This window comes from Schistocerca piceifrons, chromosome X (assembly GCF_021461385.2).
Source record: "Schistocerca piceifrons isolate TAMUIC-IGC-003096 chromosome X, iqSchPice1.1, whole genome shotgun sequence".
In the NCBI taxonomy this organism is placed as follows: domain Eukaryota; kingdom Metazoa; phylum Arthropoda; class Insecta; order Orthoptera; family Acrididae; genus Schistocerca; species Schistocerca piceifrons.
In genome coordinates, this window is record NC_060149.1 from 81,183,623 (window position 1) to 81,210,764 (window position 27,142).

Here is a 27,142-nt window from a genome sequence, read left to right on the forward strand (position 1 = left end):
GTAATATTCTAAAAACATTATCCAAAAGAATTTGCTACCCTTCTCGCAGCAATTTAGCATAGTTTGCTGGAGCAATGAAGAGTGCATAGTGACTAGAAAAAGCACATGTTATTCCTGTTTGCATAAAGGGTCATAGGACAGATGCACATAACTATAGGCATATATCCTCAATCTATTGTAGAATTATGTAACATATTTTATATTCAAGAATTATAACATTTTTGGAGAATGAAAATCTCCTCTACAAAAATTGTCATGGATTTGGCAAACAGAGATCTTGCAAATCTCAGTTCCGTCTGTTTCTCCATGAGATCCATAGTGCTGTAGACAGTGGCACTTGGGTTGATGTCATGTTCCTTGACTTCAGGAAGGCATTTAATGCCACCCCATTCTGTTGTTTATTGAAATAAAATATGAGTTCACCATGTATAAGACCAGATTTACCACTGAATTCAAGAGTTCCTTACAGACAGAACTCAACATGCCACTCTTAATGAAATAAAATTGACAGATGCAAAGATAATTTCCAGAGTACTCCAAGGGAGTGTGACAGTACTGTTACTGTTTACAATGTACAGAAATGATCTGTTAGATAGTGTTGGAAGCTCCTCAAGATTGTTCATAGATGATATGGTTGTCTGTAAGAAATCAGCAATGCCAGAAGCCAGTATCAGTTCACAGAAAGACCTGCAGAGGATACATTAATGGTGCAGGCTCTGGCAATCACCCTAAACATAAATAAATGTAACATATTGTGCATATGTAGAAAAAGAAATCCACTAATGTACAACTGATTGTGCATACACAGGAAAACAAATCCACTTATATACAAATGCACTTCTGATGACAAATTTCTGGAAGCAGTATTACCATAAAATACTTATGAGTAACTATCTGGAGCAACCTTCAGTGGAATGATCACATACAACAAATAGTAAGAGGAGCAAATGCCAAACTGAGATTCATAGGAAGAATCTTAAAGAAATGTAACTCATCCACAAAAGAAGTGCCTCACAAGGCACTTATCTGATTGATTCTTGGGTATTGCTCATCAGTCTTGGAACCTTACCAGGTAGGACTGATAGGTGAGATAGAGGAGATACAATAAAGAATGGCACATTTTGTCACAGGACCAAATTTGTTGTAGTCTTTAATTAGATTCAATACATTTAGCTTAACTATATTCCATGTCAATGCAGAAGGGTTGTAACAGTTCTTTTTACACATTTTCATAGCATTTTGTCATGAAAGAATAATTATTAACAACCACTCTTATAGCTTATCTACCTAATGTGATTATGCTTTCAACATATCATCATCCTGTATTACATTTCTCATTGTAAAATCCCTTATTTTCCACAATATGATAGGTCACCTCCCCCCATGAACCATGGACCTTGCCGTTGGTGGGGAGGCTTGCGTGCCTCAGCGATACAGATGGCCGTACCATAGGTGCAACCACAACGGAGGGGTATATGTTGAAAGGCCAGACAAACATGTGGTTCCTGAAGAGGGGCAGCAGCCTTTTCAGTAGTTGCAAGGGCAACAGTCTGGATGATTGACTGATCTGGCCTTGCAACACTAACCAAAATTTTGTTGTGCTGGTACTACGAACGGCTGAAAGCAAGAGGAAACTACAGCCGTAATTTTTCCCGAGGGCATGCAGCATTACTGTATGGTTAAATGATGATGGCGTCCTCTTGGGTAAAATATTCCAGAGGTAAAATAGTCCCCCATTCGGATCTCCGGGCAGGGACTACTCAGGAGGACGTCGTTATCAGGAGAAAGAAAACCGGCATTCTATGGATCGGAGGGTGGAATGTCAGATCCCTTAATCGGGCAGGTAGGTTAGAAAATTTAAAAAGGGAAATGGATAGGTTGAAGTTAGATATAGTGGGAGTTAGTGAAGTTGGGTGGCACGAGGAACAAGACTTTTGGTCAGGTGAATACAGGGTTATAAATACAAAATCAAGTAGGGGTAATGCAGGAGTAGGTTTATTAATGAATAAAAAAAATAGGAGTGCGGGTAAGCTACTACCAACAGCATAGTGAACACATTATTGTGGCCAAGATAGAAATGAAGCCCACACCTACTACAGTAGTACAAGTTTATATGCCAACTAGCTCTGCAGATGATGAAGAAATTGATGAGATGTATGATGAGATAAAAGAAATTATTCAGGTAGTGAAGGATGATGAAAATTTAATAGTCATGGGTGACTGGAATTCGAGAGTAGGAAAAGGGAGAGAAGTAAACATAGTGGGTGAATATGGATTGGGGGAGAGAAATGAAAGAGGAAGCCGTCTGGTAGAATTTTGCACAGAGCATAACTTAACCATAGCTAACACTTGGTAACTGAAGAAACTGCAAAAAGGCTATTTACAATTTGTACAGAAACCAGATGGCAGTTATAAGAGTTGAGGGGCATGAAAGGGAAGCAGTGGTTGGGAAGTGAGTGAGACAGGGTTGTAGCCTGTCCCCAATGTTATTTAATCTGTATATTGAGCAAGCAGTAAAGGAAACAAAAGAAAAATTCGGTGTAGGTATTAAAGTCCATGGAAAAGAAATAAAAACGTTGAGGTTCGCCAATGTCATTGTAATTCTGTCAGAGACAGCAAAGGACTTGGAAGAGCAGTTGAACGGAATGGACAGTGTCTTGAAAGGAGGATATAAGATGAACATCAACAAAAGCAAAACAAGGATAATGGAATGTAGTCGAATTAAGTTGGGTGATGCTGAGGGAATTAGATTAGGAAATGAGACACTTAAAGTAGTAAAGGAGTTTTGCTATTTGGGGAGCAAAATAACTGATGATGGTCAAAGTAGAGAGGATATAAAATGTAGACTGGGAATGACAAAGAAAGAGTTTCTGAAGAAGAGAAATTTGTTAATATCGAGTATAGATTTAAGTGTCAGGAAGTCGTTTCTGAAAGTACTTGTATGGAGTGTAGCCATGTATGGAAGTGAAACATGGATGATAAATAGTTTAGACAAGAAGAGAATAGAAGCTTTCGAAATGTGGTGCTACAGAAGAATGCTGAAGATTAGATGGGTAGATCACATAACTAATGAGGAGGTACTGAATAGAATTGGGGAGAAGAGAAGTTTGTGGCACAACTTGACAAGAAGAAGGGACCGGTTGGTAGGATATGTTCTGAGGCATCAAGGGATCACAAATTTAGCATTGGAGGGCAGTGTGGAGGGTAAAAATCGTAGAGGGAGACCAAGAGATGAATACACTAAGCAGATTCAGAAGGATGTAGGTTGCAGTTGGTACTGGGAGATGAAGCAGCTTGCACAGGATAGAGTAGCATGGAGATCTGCATCAAACCAGTCTCAGGACTGAAGACAACAACAACATGGTAGGTCAGATGGAAAGAAGGATCTACGAATGGACCTTGGAAGCACTTTCTTGTTGCTGTCATCATTTAAAGCTCATACGTACACAGTCATTCTCTCTCTCAATGCTACATCCCAGTTGCTGCTAGTAGTGATGACAGTTGGACCAGCTGAACACAGATAAGGTAGAAAAGTGAAGGAGTAGCAGGTGGTGTGGGACGGGGTAAGGAGAGAAAATAAAAGTGTAGATACACACTGTACAGCTGCTGGCACCTTTGCAAATAGGTAGGGGGCATAACAGGTGAATGTTGTGATATATAGCTAGAAGATATTACAAGTAGAGGATCCAAACTGAAAGCTAAAAGAAAAGATGACAGTTGTCTATGGTAGACTGTGGGTAATCATTCATCCCTATGTGCCTATCTGCTGCTCAAAATTCCCCCTATTTGGTCACTGGTCGCCTAGCTTCATATAGGTATTTTTTTCCATCCTGAGTTTTTTAATATTGTACAATGTTACATGTATTTGGAAGCTTGTGGAAGTTGTACTTAAAAAGAGATTTTTACACTTTATCCACAAAAATTTACTGTACTTTTACTGTACAATGTGTAATCCAAAAACTGTGTTTCACTGATGTTACAGGACTGGTGTGAAAAAGGAATACCATCATCTTTTTGGTTACCAGGATTCTTCTTCACTCAAGCCTTTCTTAGTGCAATTAAGTTAAATTATGCCAGAAAACATGGCATTCACATTTGCATGTTGGACTTTGACTTTGAAGTTCTTTCAGTTTATTCTGTGAATGAGGCTCCAGATGATGGTGTCTATACATATGGATTGTTTTTGGATGGTGCTCGTTGGGATTGTATCAGGTGATTACTTTGTTAAATCAGTATTCCATATTTGGTATTTTATGATATCTTGTGTATTCACAATGAAAATGCTAGGTAGTAGCACCATAAGCAGATGGTTAAGACTACTTAGATTTCTGACAGTGTTGTATTGCATGTAACACTCCAACATGTCATTTAGTATTGCAATGTACTGCTGGTCATTAAAATTGTAATACAATTAAGGCAGGAAATAACAAATGTCAAATTGGCATGATGTGTAGCATATGCTTGGCTGGGCAAATGATTAACATTTCACTGCAAATGCACTACATAAGCCAATTTACATTCTGTATATGAGAAAATATTACCCAATGGATTTCTCATTCAGAAATCACATTTTATTGTTGGTTGCTTGTAAGAAGATTGTGTTATGCATTGTGTAAATAGGAAAAATGATTACTAGAACATGCCGGAGCTCAGCAACAGTAGGAAAGCCCATCAAGAATGTGGTTCATTTCACAATATTGGTACTCACATTTATCAGATTCTGTGACTGTCATGCAAAAATGGAATAGATGAGTTCAGGAGAGCCATACTGAATGCAATGCGGGTTCTCAATGGCTCCATGTGAGTGTTACCTGAGAATGTGGACAGATTGTTCACTCAGCTGTGCATGAATGTACAGCCATGTCTCATAAGTTGAGTCAGGAAATGTTCAGCAAGACAAGTATCCTCATTGACAGTGCAGTGACCTCTGGAGCTCTGTGGACTGTCAGCATGGTAACCATTGTTGTGGCTTCTCCCAACATGGCAGCAGAGAGACAACACTGGATACAGCAAAGACACCACTCTTCCAAATAGATGTTGTGGTGTCACTCCTGTGTGTCCAGTGCAGTAATTGGGTGCACAAGCTCAGGTGCACCTCTTTCTGCTGCCACGTCAAGGGTAGCTGCTATAACAGGCACTGTGATACAATCCATGGTGCCCAGTGGATACTCATCTTGCTGCAAACCGTCTTGTTTCCTGACTCATGATATGTGACATGGCAGTGTGATACTGCATTGTTGACCAAACAGTATGTCTCTCCTATCAAACATTAGTAATGCAGGGCCATTGAAACCCTGCGTAATACTGGATATGATCCTCCTGGAACCACTGATTCTACATTTGCACGAAAATCGTAGGATTCTGGCCAGCATAAGCAGCGATGTCAAGGAATGACAAGCTGCAGTCTCAATAGGCCACACTCCTACTGTTGCTGAATTTTGATGTGTGTTGGTAGAAGCTTCTTCTTCCTACGTGAGACATAACACAATCATCTTACAAGCAAAACACTTTCAAATATGATTTTGGAGAGAGACACTCACTCCTTAATCTTCCCTTACAAACAGAACATAGGTGGTATTACTATAGCCACTTTTTTGATGTGCTGAAATCATAATGCATGTCACCTTCATGCTCTTGCAATTGTAATAGCCAGCGGAGTAAATAAATTTGGATTATCCATGCTCAGTAATAAACTCATCCATGGCCTAGTAATAAATATCTGTCCAAATATCAGTGTTCTGATAATTTCTATTTCAGTTAGTGATGTAATTCTTGAAACTAAAGTAAAACAACACTTTTCCTGTTTTATTGTAATTAGCCTATTCACACAGCACAGTTGCTAAAAATTTGCACTCACTGATCTGACATAGGCCTTCATCATAATTGGCGTACATAATGTTCATATTGCCAATAGCTTTCCTGCAGTGGTAACACTGGTTCCTGTCAGATCACCAAAGTTAAGTACTGTTGGCTTCCCTAGGACTTGGCTGGGTGACTGTCAGCCTGCCAAGTGCTGTTAGCATGCGGGGTGCACTCAGCCCTTTTCAGGAAAATTGAAGAGCTACTTGATTGAGAAGTAGTGGCTCCGGTCATGAAAACTGACAACAGCCAAGAGAGTGATGTGCTGACCATATGTCCCTCCATATCACATCCAGTGATGCCGGTAGGCTGAGGATTACAAGACAGTTGGTCAGTACTATCGGCCATTCCAAGGCCTATTTGGACAGAGTTTAGTTTCAATTTAATGTTCCTATTGCTATAGTTCCCATAAATCACTTTACTTCTGTATTCAACTTAAACAGTTATTCTCTCATTAACACAAATTCAAATATTGGGATTCATGCATTCCCAACATCCATAACGTTTCACAGTTCAGATCAATTTCTACTTCTTAATTCAATTTCACAACATCAGTCTCCACTGAAGTGCCAAAGAAACTGGCATAGGCCTGTGTATTCAAATACAGTGGTGTATAAACAGGCAGAATATGGCGATGCAGTCGGCAATACTTATATACGACAACAAGTGTCTGGCACAGTTGTTAAATTGGCTACTGCTACTACAATGGCAGGTTATCAAGATTTAAGTGAGTCTGAATATGGTGTTATATTTGGTGCAGGACACAGCTTCTCTGGGGTAACGATGAAGTGAGGATTTTCCTGTACAGCCATTTCATCTGGTATAACATCAAATCTCTGATATCGCTATGGCTGGAAAAAGACCCTGCAAGGACAGGAGCAATAACAACTGTAGAGAATCATTCAACATGACAGAATTGCAACCATCCACAAATTGCTGCAGATTTCAATGCTGGGCCATCAACAAATGTCAGCTTGTGAACCATTCAATGAAACATCATCGATATGGGCTTTAGGAGATGAAGGCCCACTCGTGTACCCTTAATGACGACATGACACAAAGCTTTATGCCTTACCTGGGCCCACCAATACCGAAATTGGACTGTTGATGACTGGAAACATGTTACCTGGTTGTATGACTCTCATTTCAAATTATATCAAGTGGATGGACATGTGTGGGTATGGAGACAACCTCATGAATCCATGGATCCTGCATGTCAGCAGGGACTGTTCAAGCTGGTGGAGGCTCTTTAATGGTGTGGGTCACTTGCAGTTGGAGTGATATGCGACACATAACATATCTAGATATGACTCTGACAGGTGACACATATTTAAGCATCTTGTCTGATCACCTGCATCCATTCATGGCCATTGTGCATTCCAACAGACTTGAGCAATTCCAGCAGGACAATGTGGCACCTCACATGTCCAGAATTGCTACAGAGTGGCTCCAGGAACACTCTTCTGAATTTAAACGCTTCTTCTGGCCACCAAACTCCCCAGACATTAACATTGTAGAGAATATCAGGGATGCCTTACAACATTCTGTTCAGAAGAGATCTCCAGCCCCTCGCTCTCATATGGATTAATGGACAGCCCTGCAGGATTCATGGTGTCAGTTCCCTCCAGCAATACTTCAGACATTAGTGAAGTCCCTGATACGTCATGTTGCAGCACTTCTACATGCTCGTGGGGGCCCTACACGATATTACGCAGGTGTACCAGTTTCTGTGGCCCTTCAGTGTATTAATCCCTTAGTGTTGCCTTGATAGTTTTGACAGTTCCTTCATTTAAATAAATCTCACTACTGTGGTCCATGCATTTCTCATTACCTCACAGTTTTGATTCTTGTGTCAGACCCTTTTGTACAACTGCCCACTCCAGACTACTTACTCACCTACAGTCAGTAATTTAATCTTATGAATCTAAAGGCATAGAACATTTCCACAGACGACTGTTTCTCACAAAAACTCTGAAAATTTTTAAAATAAAGACAAAATTAATTAAACTTTAAAAGAAATATTATGAACTAAGTTAAAATTGCTTATGCCAGCTCTCATTTGTGTAATACTAATTTACATGTAACAGTCTATTCTTTTATTCTTCTAAAAGGTTAATCATTGAGTCAAAATAGAAGTTTTGTTTAAGTGTATCAATTAAAGTGTTGGTAAATGTGCATAGTGTGTACAACTGCATGTTTGTATGAAAGAAAATAAGGAAAAGATAGTGTACTACTCACTGTAAAGATGACACATTGAGATGCAGACATATCTAATGAAGAAATAGAATTTAGCTTTTGGCAAAAGCCTCTTTCAGGAAAGGAAATGCACACACATTCATTCACACAAACAAGCACATCTCACACACATGTGACTGCCATCTCTGGCAGCACTGACCAGAATGCTACTGACATGTAGAATGGAAACAGCAGTCTGGAGGGGGCAGGGAAGGGGAATGGATGGCAGAGTATGGGTGGGGGGAGATAAGAGTGCTGTCTGGCAGACTGTGCAGAGACTAGGTTGCCAACAGGTACAGTATAATGACGTTGCAGGCAGAGAGGGGAAAGGGAGGGGAGAGGAAACAGATGGCAAAAAAGGAGAGGAGCAGGAAATGGGGAAGATGGGCAGGTGCATTGGCTGTGATTGGTACACAATGAGGGTGAGAGGACGAGAATAGGGGGGAGATGATAGGACAGAGGGGGAAGCTGTTGGGTGGAGGGTGTAGAGATAGTAGGTTACCAAAGGCTAAAGGCCAGGATAATTTCGGGAGTGGAGAATGTGTTATAAGGATAGCTCACATGTGTGCAGTTCACAAAAGCTGGTGGTGGAGCAGAGAATGCAGATGGCCCAGGTTGTGAAGTTGCCATTGAACCCATGCATTTTATGTTCAGCTACGTGTTGTACCACAGGATGGCCTGTGATCACTTCGTTTGTTGCTATTCTCTATAGTGTTAACCTTCTCAGTGTCCATTCTTTCTCTTCTTTCTTGTGTTTATTCCCCACCTTGAAAACCACAAATATTTATGAGCCACCCTGTGACAATGATCTAATGCACACACAACACATGGTTACATGACCACATGTATTGTTGATGAAGCATCTGAGGCCCCAGATTCTTAAAATTATAATTATTGCTATTGATCCCTCTTCCTCTCTCATCCTTACATAGGTCTGAATTTTATTTTTCACACCTACCCATGCCACAAAAACTTGTGACCCTTGACATAACCAATCCCCTTTCCCACTTTCTTCTCTTATTCCAACACATGCATAATCCTGTACCACATCCATTCCTTTTCTCCCACGTTTCTGTACATTTTTTAACGTATTTGTGCGTATTTTTATGTAGTTTGGCTCATTTTTGCGTATTTTTACGTATCTGTTGGTCATTTTTTAATGTGTATTTATGTTCTTTTACGTCTCTTTTCTGTTATCCAGCTCCCCTCACAACTGTCAAACACTGTCATTTGCCCATTTCCGCATCATTCAAAGTGGACCCCTGTTCCATCTTTCTGCACCAGTTCAAAAAAGTATCCCTTTCCCTGGCTAAAACGCATTGCCACATCCTGTTTCAATTATGCCTAAACCATGAAAGAACGCAAGCACCCCCCCCCCCTTTTTCCCAATAGCCTAACCATAGAAATTCCTTTCTCTGTGCCCCACCCTTACTTTCACAAGGACCTTCATCTTTTCAGATCCCACCAGTCCCTGGCCCTCACAAACCTGATACTGCAAAAACACGTATTTATGGCACAGCCATTCCAGAACCATCTCTGTTCACTGCACAAGTTTCTGGTAATGCGCAATCCTGCTAAATACATCACATCTCTGAATCTGTATCCCTTGTTCTCCAGCAACTGGAGGAGCTTTCCAGACACCACCTTCATAAGTTATCCAATCTGCTGACATCCTACTGCCACTTCAGAGCACCACTATCCAAAGCCTATCCTACCCACAGTTTTCCTCCTTGTCAACCCCTCATAGCACCCAGCTCCTGCCTAGATGACCTTTTCAACTTGTCACATCCCACCAAACCCCGTACCAAAACTCCACCAAATTCAGATCTGAAACATCCCCAGAAGACTATTGCTAACCTTTCCAGCAAAACCCTCAGCCCCACAGAAGCTTCAGTTCTATTCAAAGGCCTCTCTTTTAGCCCTAACCCCAAATTAACCATATTGGATTTGTAAGAAACCTATTCTCCTTTTCCTGATCCCTGCAATGGAAACACTTCTTTGCCACCAGTCCTGCCAGCCAAATCCAGCCTGATCCCAACTTTGAACCCTGCCTTTTGAGTTCATACCACGACCAATCTTCATCCCCCCCACCAACCATCCCCTGGTCACCTTCCACGAATGCCTTACCTTCAACTTGGCCTCAGCTTCCTTGCCGAAGTCCCTTCCTCAGAACAGCAACCTATCTGAAGAAGAAGGGCCAGCCATACACAACCTAAAGAAAACACCTGACCTAATCATCCTACCTGCAGGCAAATTTTCCACCACCGTCGTCATGATCACAGTGACTGCCTGGTGGAAGCCTCTGCCAGTTATCTGACTGCTTCACCTATAAATTCTGCCAGAGTGTTCCCATCCCAAATGCCCAACATAATCTCCAATCCCTGCTTAAACCCCTTGAATCCATTTCCCTCCACACTATCATGACACCCACTGACAGACACAACTTCTACATGCTTCACAAAATCCACAAACCCAACAATCCTGGGACCCCATTGTTGCTGGTTACTGGGCTCCAGCTGAAAGAACTTTGGCCCTCATTGACCAACACCTCCAATCAGTTGCCTGTAATCTAGCCTGATGTCAAAGACGCCAACCACTTCCTTCACCTACTCTCCACCTTCCCAACCCCTTTACCTTCTGGTTCCCTACTCAACACTGTTGATGCCACTTCCCTGCACTAACATCCCTCATGCCCATAATCTTACTTCTGTTGAACACTATCTTTCCCAGCATCTTTCAAACTCCAAACCCACTGCCCTGTTAAGGTATACAAACAAATATTCAGCACAACCAAAGGCACCTGAATGGCACCCTCATATGCCAACCTGTTTTTCAAGCATCTAGAGGAGACCTTCCTAGCCTCCCAAAATGCCAAATCCTTAGCCTGATTCAGGTTCATTGATGATTTCTTGGTGATCTGGACCAGGCCCAAGAGACCTGATCATCATTCCTTCACAATGTTAGAACCTCAACCCAAAGTTCACCTCCTCCTCTCTGATGGCTCCATCTACACCTCTGTCCATATTAAACCAACAAACAGTACCAGCATTTTGACAGCTGTCATCCCTTCCACACCCTACCATAAAACATGGCCATCTGGGGACAGAATATCTGTAGTGGCAGAAACTCCCTGGTGCAGCGTGCTGAAGCTCTCACTAAGGCCTTCACAGACAGACACTATACCCCAGACCTAGTCTGCAAACAAATCAACCATGCCATTTCCCCACATACCCACCACCCCCAAGAACCAGCTACAAAGGAGTGCCCCCTTTGTCACCCAGTACCACGCCAGACTAGAACAACTCAACCATATCCTTTGTCAGGGCTTTGATTATCTATCATCATGCCCTGAAACTACAGACATCCTGCCCAAAATCCATCCCACCCCTCCTGAAGTTTTGTTCTGACATCCACCCAACACCCACAACAGCCTATTCCATCCCCATGCCACTTCCAATCCCAATCCCTTGCCACAGGGATCATATCCCTGTGAAAGACTGAGGTGCAAGACCTGTCCAATCAATCCATCCAACACTTCCTATTCCAGCCCCGTCACAGGCTTAACCTATCCCACCAGATGCCGGGACACCTGTGAATACCATTTGGATACTCCCCTCCACTACCATCTTTTCTGAACTACACATATGGGATTTATCTTTACAACAGATTCTCTGTTCTTGAGATTATCCCAGTCTCAACTTACTGTAACCTAATGCCCCTGCATCCTCCATCCAACAGTTTCAAAAGCTTCCACACCCTCTGACTATGACCTCCTCCCTATTCTCATCCCCTTACCCTCTCTCTGCCGGCCGCGGTGGCCGTGCAGTTCTAGCGCTGCAGTCCGGAACCGTGAGACTGCTACGGTCGCAGGTTCGAATCCTGCCTTGGGCATGGGTGTGTGTGATGTCCTTAGGTTAGTTAGGTTTAAGTAGTTCTAAGTTCTAGGGGACTTATGACCTAAGATGTTGAGTCCCATAGTGCTCAGAGCCATTTGAACCATTTACCCTCTCTGTGTGCTGCTCTCAGGCAATTCACATTCCCATTTTTCCCCTTCCCTTCTCGTCTTCTTTTTTGCTCTCCATTTTCCCTCCCCCCTCCCCCTCACTGTCTGTTCGTGGTCTAGACCCTGCACATTCCACAAGACAGCACTCATATCCCTCTCTGCATTCCCCTTCTCTGCCCACTTCATATTGCTGATTTCGTTCTACCTGATAGTTGCATTCCGGTGTGAGCTGCAAGAGAAGGTGGTCATGTGTGTGTGACAAGTGCTTGCTTGTGTGAATGAATGTTTATCTGTTTTCTTTCTTGAAGGAGGCTTTGGCTGAAAGCTAAATGTGCAATAGTCTTTTGTTGTTATTGTCTATACCCAAATGTGCCACTTTTACAGTCAGAAGCAAACTACCTTTTCCTTATGTTGTCAATATTCCAACATGGAGTACCCATTGTTTGATTTAATGTGAAACATAAGAACAATATATATCAAAGGTACCCAAACAATATGGAGTATTTTTAATAATTTGGAAGGCAAATGATGGCTTGTAAATAGTAATAAAAAATTTCATTTCATACCCTGTTCAAAACTGGCATAATATTGACTTTTAAATCACTTCCTTTAGGGAAAAACGCCTGACTGCACTATACAGGGTGTAAACGGTATAAGGCGCCAAAATTATACGGATGGTACATCTCTGTGTGCTTGACAAAAAGTCTAATGACATTTTCTTGCATCATGTACTTTATTTTTGTATTATTAAAAGCTAATGTTCGTAGGATAGATAGTATACGCATTTCTGTTTACGTAGTCAACCGACAGTACACGGAGTACCGAGCTTATTGCCTACAATGACGGGGCGGCCAGAGAAAGGCAACGAGCCGACCAGAGGATTGAAATCATTGGACGTGTACAACGACGTGGTGTGATAATCAGGTGGTACCGAAAAAAGGAATGTAAACGGTTTTTGGGTTGTGAAGAATATGTAATTCGCTTTACGTGAATTGAATACAACCAGTCTGTTTCTCAACAAGTTGATAACGAAGGTCGTAGTAGTAATGACAAGCTAATATCAAACACAATGTATTTCCATTAGTACAAATTCAATCAATCACCAAGTAGATAGTTGTGCATTATTTACAATCAACTGTTTCACCTTTTTACGGCAATGCCATAACGAATACTAAATTCACATTATTTTCCTTCTGTACAGCAACATCGTAACGAAAAGAAAACCCATTACCCTGTATTTCGTTTCCTCTTACACCAATACCACAATAAATGTTCGAAATGACCACCATTCGCTTCTACACATGCTTCATTACGGCGAACCCAGTTTCATTGCACTCGTTCACACACATGCACATTGGCCTTTATGGTATTAGGAGCATCTAAAATCTTCTGCGTCAATTCGTCCACATTATTTACTGGCTCGGCGTAAACAAGTTCTTTCATATGGTCCCAAAAGTAAAAATCCAGTGGATTTAAATCAGGGCTGCGTGCTGGCCATCGACGTGGACCCGAACGCCCGATCCATCGTCCTGTAAATCGACTATCCAAAAATCTGCGTACTCTGTGACCAATGTGGGGTGGAGCACCATCGTGGAGGATCCACATGTTATGACGTATGCCTAACGGAATGTCTTCTAACATCGGTGGTAACAATGTTTCCTCTAGAAACGTTCGGTAATAGTTACCAGTCAAACGTGCAGGTAAAACATAGGGCCCAATAATGTAATTATCGAGCATACCCGCCCTCACATTTACGGAAAATCGTCGCTGAAAATGTGTTGCCACTACGTGGCGAGGATTGTGTACACTCCACGTGTGCATGTTATGGAAATTAGTTATTCCGTCGCGAGTGAAACACGTTTCACCTGTGACGAGTATTTTGTTGACAAAATCATGCTGCGCACTGTGTAACAAAAACCACTCTGAGAATTCACGTCATGGAGGGAAACCTTGTTCTTCCAATGTTTGTACGCGTTGAATGTGGTGAGGCCGCAGACGCTACTCTTACAAAGTGCGATGAACGACAGTGTGCGATATACCCACGTGGCGGGCGATGCTTCTAGTACTCTGAGAAGGATCCTCCTGGATGCGGTCCAGAATTCTTCCCTCAGCTTGCAATGTACGATCGGTGCGTTGTGGGCCTCTGCCTTCTGCGCGGGGCAGTGAAGAGTCAGTATCTCTCAATCTAAGGAAATTAAACACGTACTCGTCAGTTGTATTCTGTCATGATGTAACAAAAACGGAAAGCATATCAGAACAGAAGATACGTTTCGCATACGGACGAAAATTTACAAAGGTGCAGATAACTACTGTACTGCATTAAGATGTAAATGCATAATAATCGCATACAAGTAGAGAATAACAATGACACAAACCATTGGTGGACAGCAGCAAATGTCTTTCGTGCAGGAAGTCGTCGTTGTGGGAAGCGTTCTCGATAAATTCGTACAGTTGCCCTCGCAACACCTTTTGCCTCTCCATAAATTAAATGCATATCGCATAGTTCAGCTATAGTAAGTCTCCTTTCCATCTTGACAGTTAACAGAGTTGCAATAACATCTGCACAGGTTACTCGCCTACTGTCGTCGTTCGGTGTATTAAAATGACGCAGCCACTTAGGCCGCAGTTGCCTATGTGTTTACGATTTAGGTTCGCGATGTCAATACGCGCAGCGGGCAATAACAGGAACCGATTGCTTACGTACGTGCACGGCCAAGTATCTACTTTTCCAAAACCATTATCCTGAGACGAACTGTTTTTTTCTGGGACAACCGTAGGGAATACGCAAACATGTTACTAGACTTTTTTGTCAAGCATTGCGAGATGTGCCATCTGTATAATTTTGGCGCCTTATACCGTTTACACCCTGTATCTTTCCTTTCTCTGAAAGCTAGGCGGACAGGGGGCACAGCCCACATTTGCACACAGCTTTGGGTCCCCTTGACATATATTAATGTTAAATATAACACACCCTCGACAGATTTAATTGAGAGAGTGCTATATTATGTAGGACAAAAAGAATTTTTAGCATCTTCGAAAATTGAAATTAACGTGATTTGGACTGGTACATTTTATGTATTTCTGTTAAACTTTGAAAACATTACAATGTCGCAATATACAAAAACAAACCCTTGCATATTAAATTAGAAACTAACCACCACTTCACACATATAAAATTAAACAAGCAAACAGAAAATGAATAATTTTATTCTAATAAAAATCTCAGGAATGACATCTGAAATAAACAAAAAATTGAAAATGTGAATCATAACTGATGATTAAATCTAGTAACCTGTTCAGTATGTTATGCTATTCTTTGGAAAATACATGCTTTATTATTACAGCATATTACAAAATTCCTTAGTTCTTGGATTTATTAACCTCAGCTGGAACTGAATGGTTTCCTTTTCATTAATTAACTATTGATATTACATTGTAGAATGGTTGAACTTGCAAAACAGGTCACCAGAACACTTGACTAATTGCACTGTAGTATTTCTATTGTAATTCAGAAGTGGCGAATGTCAGCACCCAAGCTTTAGCCAACTTTTTTGGCACATATCTACATGTAATTGCTGTGTTTTTGTGTTAGGGTCATTTGGTGTTGTGATTCATCCATTCATTCATTCATTTACACATGATGTTCAGTAAATCCCACCATGAAGAAGAGTCTTCACAGATATCAAGCTATACAACTGAGGTGTATTTGGTGTTGTGACTCATTACCAAAGACTGGAAAGTTGCACAGGTCACATAAATATTCAAGAAAGGCTATAGAAGTAATCCACTAAATTACAGGCCCCTATCATTAACATCGATATGCTGCAGGATTTTGGAACATATATTGTACCTGAACATTATGAATTACCAGTACCTTGAAGAGAACTGTTAATTGACACACAGTCAACACAGATTCAGAAAACATCATCCTTGTGAAGCACAGCTAGCTCTTTACTCACAGGAAGTGTTGAGCGCTATCAATTAGAGGTTTCAAATTGATTCCATATTTCTAGATCTCACAAGCAGCTTTTAATCAAATTGTGTACTTGTGGAACATCATCTCAGTTATGTGAGTGAATACGTGATTTCCTGTCCCAGAGGACACAGTTTGTAGTAATTGAAGGAATGTCACTGAGTAAAACAGAATTGATTTCTGGCAAACCCAAGGTAGTGTTATAGCCCTCTGCTACTCCTTATCTATGTAAATGACTTAGGAGACAATCTGAGCAGACATCTTAGGTTGTTTGCAGATGATGCTGTTGTTTGTCATCTAGTTCAGTCATCGGAAGATCAAAACAAATTACAGTACGATTTATATACGATATCTTTATGGAGCCAAAATTGGCAATTGAACCTAAGTAATGAAAAGTGTGACGTCATCCACATGAGTGCTAAAAGAAAGTTCTTGGGTAGCTCAGCTGGTAGAGCACTTGCCCGTGAAAGGCAAAGCTCCCGAGTTCGAGTCTGGGTCCGGTACACAGTTTTAATCTGCCAGGAAGTTTCATATCAGCGCACACTCTGCTGCGGAGTGAAAATCTCATTCTTGAAACATCCCCTAGGCTGTGGCTGAGCCATGTGTCCGCAATATCCTTTCTTTCAGGAGTGCTAGTTCTGCAAGGTTCGCAGGAGAGCTTCTGTAAAGTTTGGAAGGTAGGAGACAAAGTACAGGCAGAAGTAAAGCTGTGAGGACGGGTCGTGAGTCGTGTTTGGGTAGCTCAGTTGGTTGAGCACTTGCCCGTGAAAGGCAAAGGTCCCGAATTTGAGTCTCGGTGCGGCACACAGTTTTAATCTGCCAGTAAGTTTCATATTAGCGCACACTCTGCTGCAGAGTGAAAATCTCATTCTAAAAGAAATCCGTTGAACTTAGGTTACACGATAAATTAATCAAGTCAAAAAGCAATAAATACAAGTAAATACCTAGGAATTACAATTACAAACAATTTAAATTGGAAAGAACACAAAGACATTGTTGTGAGGAAGGCTAACTAATGACTGTATTTTATCGGCAGAACACTTAAAAGATGCAACAGATCCATTAAAGAGACTGCCTGCACTACGCTTGACCATACTGTTTGGAGTAGTGCTGCACAGTCTGCAATCCTTGCCAGATAGGATTAACAAAGCACGTCGAGAAATTTCAAAGCAGGGCAGTACATTTTGTATTGTTAAGAAATTGAGGAGAGAGTGTCATAGACATGATACAGGTTTTGGGGTGGACATCAATACAACAAAGGTGTTCTCATTGTAGCGGGATCTTCTCACGAAATTTCAATCACCAATTTTCTCCTCTGAAAATATTTTGTTGACGCCATCCTACATAGTAAGAAGCAATCATCAGAATAAAATATGGGGAATCAGAGCTAGAAGAGAAAGTTATGGGTGTTCAAGAGTGGAATAATAGAGGATTATAGTGAAGGTGGTTCGATGAACCCTCTGCCAGCCACTTGAATGTAATTTGCAGAGTTTCCACGTAGATGGAGATGTGGAAATGGGTGCATCCAGCAGTCTTATTGTTTGCTGCTTACTACCTCCCCTTCAAAGATCATCTTCAGTCTATAGCACCACAGTGCAGTTTCTATCACATGAAATGTGTTGACACAGGAGTGTGTCAGTCTCTGCCCTATGCTCATTAAATCCATACATAATAATTCACTATCCTGCTGTCCTGCTGTGTATCTGAGGAACAGGCCTTTAATTGAAACCTGAGAAACCACTCATTAAAATTTTGTATCTGCACATTGTGTATATGGCAACTATCACTTTACTGCAGATTGCAGTGTACTCCACCACATGATTCTTCTGGGTTATCATTAGTGTGGCAAATCTTGAGATTGCCCATCATTCATATGTCAGTGACATTGAAAATGTACTCTCAGATTCATCTATCTCATTTACTGGTGCAACTCCATTGTGCCAATGGGTCTTTGACAACCATGAGTAAATTTTGAATGAATTAATTTTTTCCTCTTGCCAGGTTAAATAGCTTGGTATAAGCATACAGATGCTGAACATGACTTCTTTAAAAAGTGATACCTAATTTCCTCATTGTCAGTTCAACAATTTACTGCCTCGAGCTACCAGTAGCAAAACTAATCAATAATGATGCATTTATACACTACTGGCCATTAAAATTGCTACACCACGCGAAATTTCACCGACAGGGAGAAGATGCTGTGATACGCAAATGATTAGCTTTTCGGAGCATTCACACAAGGTTGGCGCCGGTGGCGACACTTACAAGGTGCTGACATGAGGAAAGTTTCCAACCGATTTCTCATACACAAACAGCAGTTGACCGGCGTTGTCTGGTGAAACGTTGTTGTGATGCCTCGTGTAAGGAGGAGAAATGCGTACCATGACGTTTCCGACTTTGATAAAGGTCGGTTTGACTGAATGCCCAGGCGTTTCGAGGCCGTTATTACGGCCAGAGGTGGTTGTTCTGGGTACTGATTTCTCAGGATCTATGCACCCAAATTGTGTGTAAATGTAATCACATAATATAGTATAATATAACTGTCCAAAGAATACCCGTTTATCATCTGTACTACTTCTTGGTGTAGCAATTTTAATGACCAGTAGTGTATCATATGTTACAGTACAGCACACTGAGAGTCTGCTGCCAGTAACTGCCCTTAACACACCAGTTAATCATTTTTAATGTTCTTAAAAACAGAGTAGTTCCGTGTAATGGCTTATTCCCCACTTGGCTTAAAATTCAATAGTAAGACCTATGAAATAACGTAGTTCTAAAACTGTGTGTGATTCTCTGTACCTGACTCATAATGTGCCTTGCATTTTTGTTTACTCCAATATGCACAATTGAACATTTAATGTACAGGGTGGTCTACTGATCGTGACCGGGCCAAATATCTCACGAAATAAGCGTCAAACGAAAAAACTACGGTAGAAAGAACGAAACTTGTCTAGCTTTAAGGGGGAAATCAGATGGCGCTATGGTTGGCCCGCTAGATGGCGCGGCCAGAGGTAAAAACGGATATCAACTGTGTTTTTTTTAATTGGAACCCCCATTTTTTATTACATATTCGTGCAGTACGTAAAGAAATATGAATGTTTTAGTTAGACCACTTTTTTCTCTTTGTGATAGACGGCGCTGTAATAGTCACAAACATATGGCTCACAATTTTAGACGAACTGTTGGTAACAGGTAGGGTTTTTAAATTAAAATACAGAACGTAGGTACGTTTGAACATTTTATTTCGGTTGTTCCAATGTGATGCATGTACTTTGTGAACTTATCATTTCTGAGAACGCATGCTGCTACAGCGTGATTACCTGAAAATATCACATTAACGCTCAAAACGATGTCCGTCAACCTCAATGCATTTGACAATACGTGTAACGACATTCCTCTCAACAGAGAGTAGTTCGCCTTCCGTCATGTTCGCACATGCATTGACAATGCGCTGACGCATGTTGTCAGGCGTTGTCGATGGATCACGATAGCAAATATCCTTCAACTTTCCCCACAGAAAGAAATCCGGGGACGTGAGATCTGGTGAACGTGCAGGCCATGGTATGGTGCTTCGACGACCAATCCACCTGTTATGAAATATGCTATTCAGTACCGCTTCAACCAAACGCGAGCTATGTGCCGGACATCCATCATGTTGGAAGAACATTGCCATTCTGTCATGCAGTGAAACATCTTGTAGTAACATCGGTAGCACATTACATAGGAAATCAGCATACATTGCACCATTTAGATTGCCATCGATAAAATGGGGACCAATTATCCTTCCTCCCATAATGTCGCACCATACATTCACCAGCCAAGGTCCCTGATGTTCCACTTGTCTTAGCCATCGTGGATTTTCCGTTGCCCAATAGTGCATATTATGCCGGTTTACGTTACCGCTGTTGGTGAATGACGCTTCGTCACTAAATAGAACGCGTGTCTTTGATAAAGGTCGGTTTGACTGAATGCCCAGGCGTTTCGAGGCCGTTATTACGGCCAGAGGTGGTTGTTCTGGGTACTGATTTCTCAGGATCTATGCACCCAAATTGTGTGTAAATGTAATCACATAATATAGTATAATATAACTGTCCAAAGAATACCCGTTTATCATCTGTACTACTTCTTGGTGTAGCAATTTTAATGACCAGTAGTGTATCATATGTTACAGTACAGCACACTGAGAGTCTGCTGCCAGTAACTGCCCTTAACACACCAGTTAATCATTTTTAATGTTCTTAAAAACAGAGTAGTTCCGTGTAATGGCTTATTCCCCACTTGGCTTAAAATTCAATAGTAAGACCTATGAAATAACGTAGTTCTAAAACTGTGTGTGATTCTCTGTACCTGACTCATAATGTGCCTTGCATTTTTGTTTACTCCAATATGCACAATTGAACATTTAATGTACAGGGTGGTCTACTGATCGTGACCGGGCCAAATATCTCACGAAATAAGCGTCAAACGAAAAAACTACGGTAGAAAGAACGAAACTTGTCTAGCTTTAAGGGGGAAATCAGATGGCGCTATGGTTGGCCCGCTAGATGGCGCGGCCAGAGGTAAAAACGGATATCAACTGTGTTTTTTTTAATTGGAACCCCCATTTTTTATTACATATTCGTGCAGTACGTAAAGAAATATGAATGTTTTAGTTAGACCACTTTTTTCTCTTTGTGATAGACGGCGCTGTAATAGTCACAAACATATGGCTCACAATTTTAGACGAACTGTTGGTAACAGGTAGGGTTTTTAAATTAAAATACAGAACGTAGGTACGTTTGAACATTTTATTTCGGTTGTTCCAATGTGATGCATGTACTTTGTGAACTTATCATTTCTGAGAACGCATGCTGCTACAGCGTGATTACCTGAAAATATCACATTAACGCTCAAAACGATGTCCGTCAACCTCAATGCATTTGACAATACGTGTAACGACATTCCTCTCAACAGAGAGTAGTTCGCCTTCCGTCATGTTCGCACATGCATTGACAATGCGCTGACGCATGTTGTCAGGCGTTGTCGATGGATCACGATAGCAAATATCCTTCAACTTTCCCCACAGAAAGAAATCCGGGGACGTGAGATCTGGTGAACGTGCAGGCCATGGTATGGTGCTTCGACGACCAATCCACCTGTTATGAAATATGCTATTCAGTACCGCTTCAACCAAACGCGAGCTATGTGCCGGACATCCATCATGTTGGAAGAACATTGCCATTCTGTCATGCAGTGAAACATCTTGTAGTAACATCGGTAGCACATTACATAGGAAATCAGCATACATTGCACCATTTAGATTGCCATCGATAAAATGGGGACCAATTATCCTTCCTCCCATAATGTCGCACCATACATTCACCCGCCAAGGTCCCTGATGTTCCACTTGTCTTAGCCATCGTGGATTTTCCGTTGCCCAATAGTGCATATTATGCCGGTTTACGTTACCGCTGTTGGTGAATGACGCTTCGTCACTAAATAGAACGCGTGCAAAAAATCTGTCATCGTCCCGTAATTTCTCTTGTGCCCAGTGGCAGAACTGTTCAAAGTCGTCGCCATTCAATTCCTGATGCACAGAAATATAGTACGGGTGCAATCGATGTTGATGTAGCATTCTCAACGCCGACGTTTCTGAGATTCGCGATTCTCGCGCAATTTGTTTGCTACTGATGTGCGGATTAGCCTTGACAGCAGCTAAAACACCTATTTGGGCATCATCATTTGTTGCAGGTCGTGGATGACGTTTCACATGTGGCTGAACACTTCATGTTTCCTTTAATAACGTAACTATCTGGCGAGCGGTCCAGACACTTGGATGATGTCGTCCAGGATACCGAGCTGCATACATAGTACACGCCTGTTGGGCATTTTGATCACAATAGTGGTAAACGGTCCATTTTAACACGGGTGATGTATCACGAAGCAAATACCGTCCGCACTGGCGGAATGTTACGTTATACCATGTACTTATACGTTTGTGACTATTACAGCGCCATCTGTCACAAAGCGAAAAAAGTGGTCCAATTAAAACTTTCATATTTCTTTACGTAGTACACGAATATGTAATAAAAAATGGGGGTTCCTCTTTTAAAAAACGCAGTTGATATCCATTTTACCTATGGCAGCGCCATCTAGCGTGCCAACCATAACGCCATCTGGTTTACCCCTTCAAAATGGTTCAAATGGCTCTGAGCACTATGGGACTTAACATCTGAGGTCATCAGTCCCCTAGAACTTAGAACTACTTAAACCTAACTAACCTGGACGTCACACACATCCATGCCTGAGGCAGGATTCGAACCTGCGACCGTAGCGGTCGCGCGGTTCCAGACTGTAGCGCCTAGAACCGCTCGGCCACGCTGGCCGGCTACCCCTTCAAGCTAGACGTGTTTAATTCCTTGTAGTTTTTTCGTTTGATGCTTATTTCGAGAGATATTTGGCCCGGTCACTATCAATGGAGCACCCTGTATACAGACAGGTCACAAGAAAGTGTATACCATTATCTGTATGAAATAAAAGACACTATTATGAGCATATATTTACATGAAAAGACGTGTTATTACTAATTGCAGAATTACCTGATATCCAATTGCAGCTGTTATCAATTATAGCTTGGCACCTTTTTGGCATGCCTTCCATGAGATTTTCTGCATATTCTCACAGTAACAGCATCCAAATCAACCTGATTTTATATGACAGCTGCTTCAAAGTATATATTGGCTTTCCTTTAAGCTTCATCTTAATATATGACCAAACACTTTTGATAGGATTTGCATCTGGAGGAATTGCAGGCGAACACATCAAGGACACCCAATTGTCTTACTTCTGCACTGTACAGAGACGGCTGCGATGTTTTGGACCATTATCCTCTTGAAGCACCTAGTTTGCCTTGTTTGAACCAAGGAGTTCTCTAATGGAGCTCAGAAGAATTTTTGATAAATGTTGTTCATTTTTACGCGTTTAAATTGGCTGCTAATTAGTGCAAATAGCCAAAACTGTAACTGACGAAACAAAACATTCAAGTCTCACCCTGTGCATCTATACAATGTGTAAAAGTTCATTGATTACAGGTACTACCAGAGATGTTGCTGCATATGTTACATTTAACATTATGCATACTGTTTCTTGTGGAACTGACTGTATTCTCTCCATTCCAACTTTCTCAATGTTCTAAAGAAATAATGTGCAATTTTCACAGGTTGTTCTATTTTACATCATGTCCCTTTATGAAACATATTTTTTGGTGTGTCCATTTATCCTTAATAGTCTATTATTTTCATTTTCACTGTTGATTGTAGTCTTTTACACTGAGTCATTCCTGTAATTTCACCAGCCACTATTTTGAAAAACTTTATCATCATCATAGACATCTAAATATCCAGTGCTTTTGAGTAATCTCTTTCTTATCCTCAAAATACTACTTAAATTTCAATGGACACAACACAGACAAAAATCGCTTCTCTGTTCCTTTACAATAAAATGATCTCAACAATTAATTTGATTACAATTGCAAGTATTTGATCCCTGTTTCTAAGATTGTCGCATGGCTTTTCAAACATTTGCATTACTCTATAGAGACGTTTGCCTATCTCCAGTCTGCCTTCACATTCCAGATTTCCACAATATAAAATAAACATTTTTATTTCTACATACTGTTGTCTCTCAATTTCTGTATGCCACCTTGCTTGAGGTGGGTAGCATTTTTTTAAAGCAATGTCGTGTTTAAAAATGTTTTTCTAATAGTAAAATAATAATAGTTAAAAAACAAATTACAACGTAAATATCAAATAAATTATGAAGTAGAAATCATTGTATATATGAAGAAAAAAAAACTTGTTCCAGTAGCTTAAGGCATATTTTTCACTGAGCAAGTTACTGTAATTGTAAAACTGACTAATCCTTACATTAAAGCAAGAGGTCCCAGTTACAATCTTTCATGAATGTCTTTAAAAGTCAGATGTGAAACTGTAATGCATAATTTATTTCAACTGCATTAAAATATGTTAAAAACAATATTATGGCTATGTTTTCAGCATATAGGTACGATAATGTACTATATTGTTTTCTAAGAAACCACTCCATAATTCACCATAAGACATTAAGAAAAACTGTGGAAAACATAAATCAGGATTACCAACTGCGGAATAGCACTTCAATTATGACTAATTCCAAGTACAATGCCCTAAGCATTGAACCAGTTCACCTAGTTATCATGTACTGAATGGAAGTTTGGAATTTCAGCTAGGACATTAAGATATCTTGCCAGGAATGAAAACAATTTACTAATCCAAACACTATTGGCTAAATTCATTCATTTCCATTTCCTCACCTTTCAAAAGACACTCTAAAAATAGTAAATTCCATTACTGAGTAATGGGCTTTGAAGGCAAGAATGATGTCTTCCTTTTTTGGTAAAGTTTCAACAAAATTTGTTCTCCATTGTCTTCCTTCAGCCTGTGGATAATGTTCCTGACTTGTAACTGTCATCTGAAGGTGAGCATAAGCCAAAGGTAGAGCAGTATACTGTAGTGTTTGTATTTTCACGGAAAGAAAGGAGAAGGCAGAGACAAACATTTGTCTGATTTGTGCATCTTCATATTTTCATCACGTAATGAGTGTTCCATAAAATTTCAGGCGTGCAGCGGCATAAATTTCACTCCTTCTTCTAATATTTTAGCTGTATATCGTTCAACCATCTTCAGAGTGAACAAAGATGACTAACACTTCAGCAATTACTCAGTCCTTTTAAACCTGCGGGCCACCCCATTGCACATGTGGCCACAGAACTTTTAAGACAGACCTTTTACACTAGAGGAAACAGATAAACAATGATGCAATAGAGCACTCAACCACCATAGGTAAGACATCCTGGAGACTAATCAATAAACATTGTAAAGCCACCAGCAAGGGACAAAGTGAACCAGTGAAAATTAGACATGAGGGCCATCTAGTGAAAGATCCAAATGAAGTATGTGATTTATTCAATAAGCATTTTATCTCTCCTTTTGACCAACCAGCTCCTATTATAGATCTACAGGCTGGCACACCAAATGATGTCACAGATGGTATAGAGCTCGAATTTATGGAGGTTAATGAACAGGAAATATTTAACACAATACAAAAGCTGAAGAACAAGCACTCATCTGGATGGGATGGTATCCCAAGTGTGGTGTTAAAGAAATGTGCAAATTAAATAACTACACCCCTTACCTATCTTATCAACTGTAGTATTAGTGAAAACATATACCCAAATGCCTTAAAAATAAGTGTAATTCAGCCAATCCATAAGAAGGGAAATAAAGAAGTAGTTTCTAATTATGCAAGGTGTGAAGGAATGTTTTAAGAATGGGCTTGTAATTGTACAATGGTAGTACTTACATGCTACTGTGATGCATCTCCTTCAAAATAGTCCCCTTCTGACTGAACACACTGACTCCAACGGTGTTTACACTTTTGGAAACATTCCTGGATTTTTTTAATTATGGACACTCTCCGTATTTGCCTGGATGTCTTCAGTTGAGTCAAATCGCTTCCCTTTCAGTGAAAAGTTCATTTTAGGAAACAGGTAGAAGTCCGCAGGGCCCAACTCAGGGAATTATGGCAGTTGTGGAAGCACAGGAATTTTGAATTTGGCCAAAAATTCAACGATGGAGATGGCATGATGAACCGGAGCAGTGACATGGTGTAGCACCCAACTAAGATCTTCAGTTAAAATTGACTGAACTGCATAGAAACTTAAATTAAGTTCATAAGACATCTCACTAATTGTAAGTCTATGATCAGAGCACACTAAGTCACAAACTTTCACTACATTTTTATTCGTTTTTGAGGTGGAAGGATGGCCAGATCATGGTTCATCTTCAAATGATTCGTGGCCATTTTTAAATCTGTTGAACAGACAAAAATATTTGACTGGCTCATATAATTATATCCAAAAGCTGTTTTAATAGTTCATAGGTCTCAGAAGCTGATTTCTGGGTTTTAAAACAAAATTTCACACAAAATCCTTGCTCCATTTTTATTCACACTGACAGAATCCGGCAACAAGCCCTAAAGACCCGCACTCAACCAGCTGCCTCAATGAACTGAATAAAGGAAACACAGTTTCCTGTCAGAGGGCGTTCAAGCACAAGGCAATGAATCACTCCCCATCCTCCATGCACCTGCACACCAAACCAGTAAGCAGTAGCGGATCCATTCTTACAACTTTCCAGTCACACCTCTTAGACCGATATCACTAACCCCTACCTTCAGTAAAATATTTGAAAGAGTTATCCTATCCCAACTCTACATTTTTCTCAAGACACAAAATGCTTACTGAATCACAGTATGGGTTTAGGAAAGACCTAAGCACGGCCAATGCTATTACCAGTTTCTTCCATGAAGTATAGAATATAGAATGAGGTGTGCACTCAGCCAGAATATTCCTTGAGCTGAGCAAAGCTTTTGACTCAGTAAACCATGAGCTTCTCTTAAAAAACTGCAGGTGTACAATATCAGTGATGCATCAATGAAAGTTCTATCCACCTATCTGGTGAATACGAAACAGTGTACCAAACTTACACATCAAATTGACAATAACATCTTAAATTTTAAATCCACAAGTGAAACAGTGACACAGGGGTCCCTAAAGGCTCTATTCTTGGACCTTTCCTATTTTTAGCATATATTAATGACGTTGTACATCCCATTAACTCGCACATTGTAAATTATGCTGATGACGTCTAATTTTTATTTCATGGTAGAGATTGTGAGGAACTGAGATTTTCAGCAAGTAATGGGATACTAAAATTAAATCCATATTTTCATGCACAAGGATTAAAGGTCAATGTAAATAAATCCCAGATGCTAATATTTACAACTGGCAGCTCACACTACTCATGCATAAATGAGGTAGTCAGCATAGTGGCAGAGTAAGCTAACAAATGTAAATTTCTAGGAAGCCATCTGTACTCAAACCTCTGGTGGATTAGCCACATTAACGCTGAATGTAAAAAAGTCAGCAAATGGGCTGTATCTTCTTAGCCAACTGTCCAAAATGGTGCCCACCCACATGCTTAAAACTGTATCCA

General features: G+C 40.6%; 1 protein-coding gene across 1 annotated transcript in view; it reads left to right on the forward strand.

The window, feature by feature from the left end:
* The window catches only part of LOC124722185 (dynein axonemal heavy chain 7-like), a 913,348-nt gene that overhangs the window by 883,086 nt on the left and 3,120 nt on the right, over positions 1 to 27,142 (forward strand). Inside the window, exon 39 of the mRNA XM_047247384.1 lies at positions 3,983 to 4,212. Within this exon, the coding sequence (XP_047103340.1) occupies positions 3,983 to 4,212 (230 nt within the window). The remainder of the gene's footprint in view (positions 1 to 3,982; positions 4,213 to 27,142) is intronic.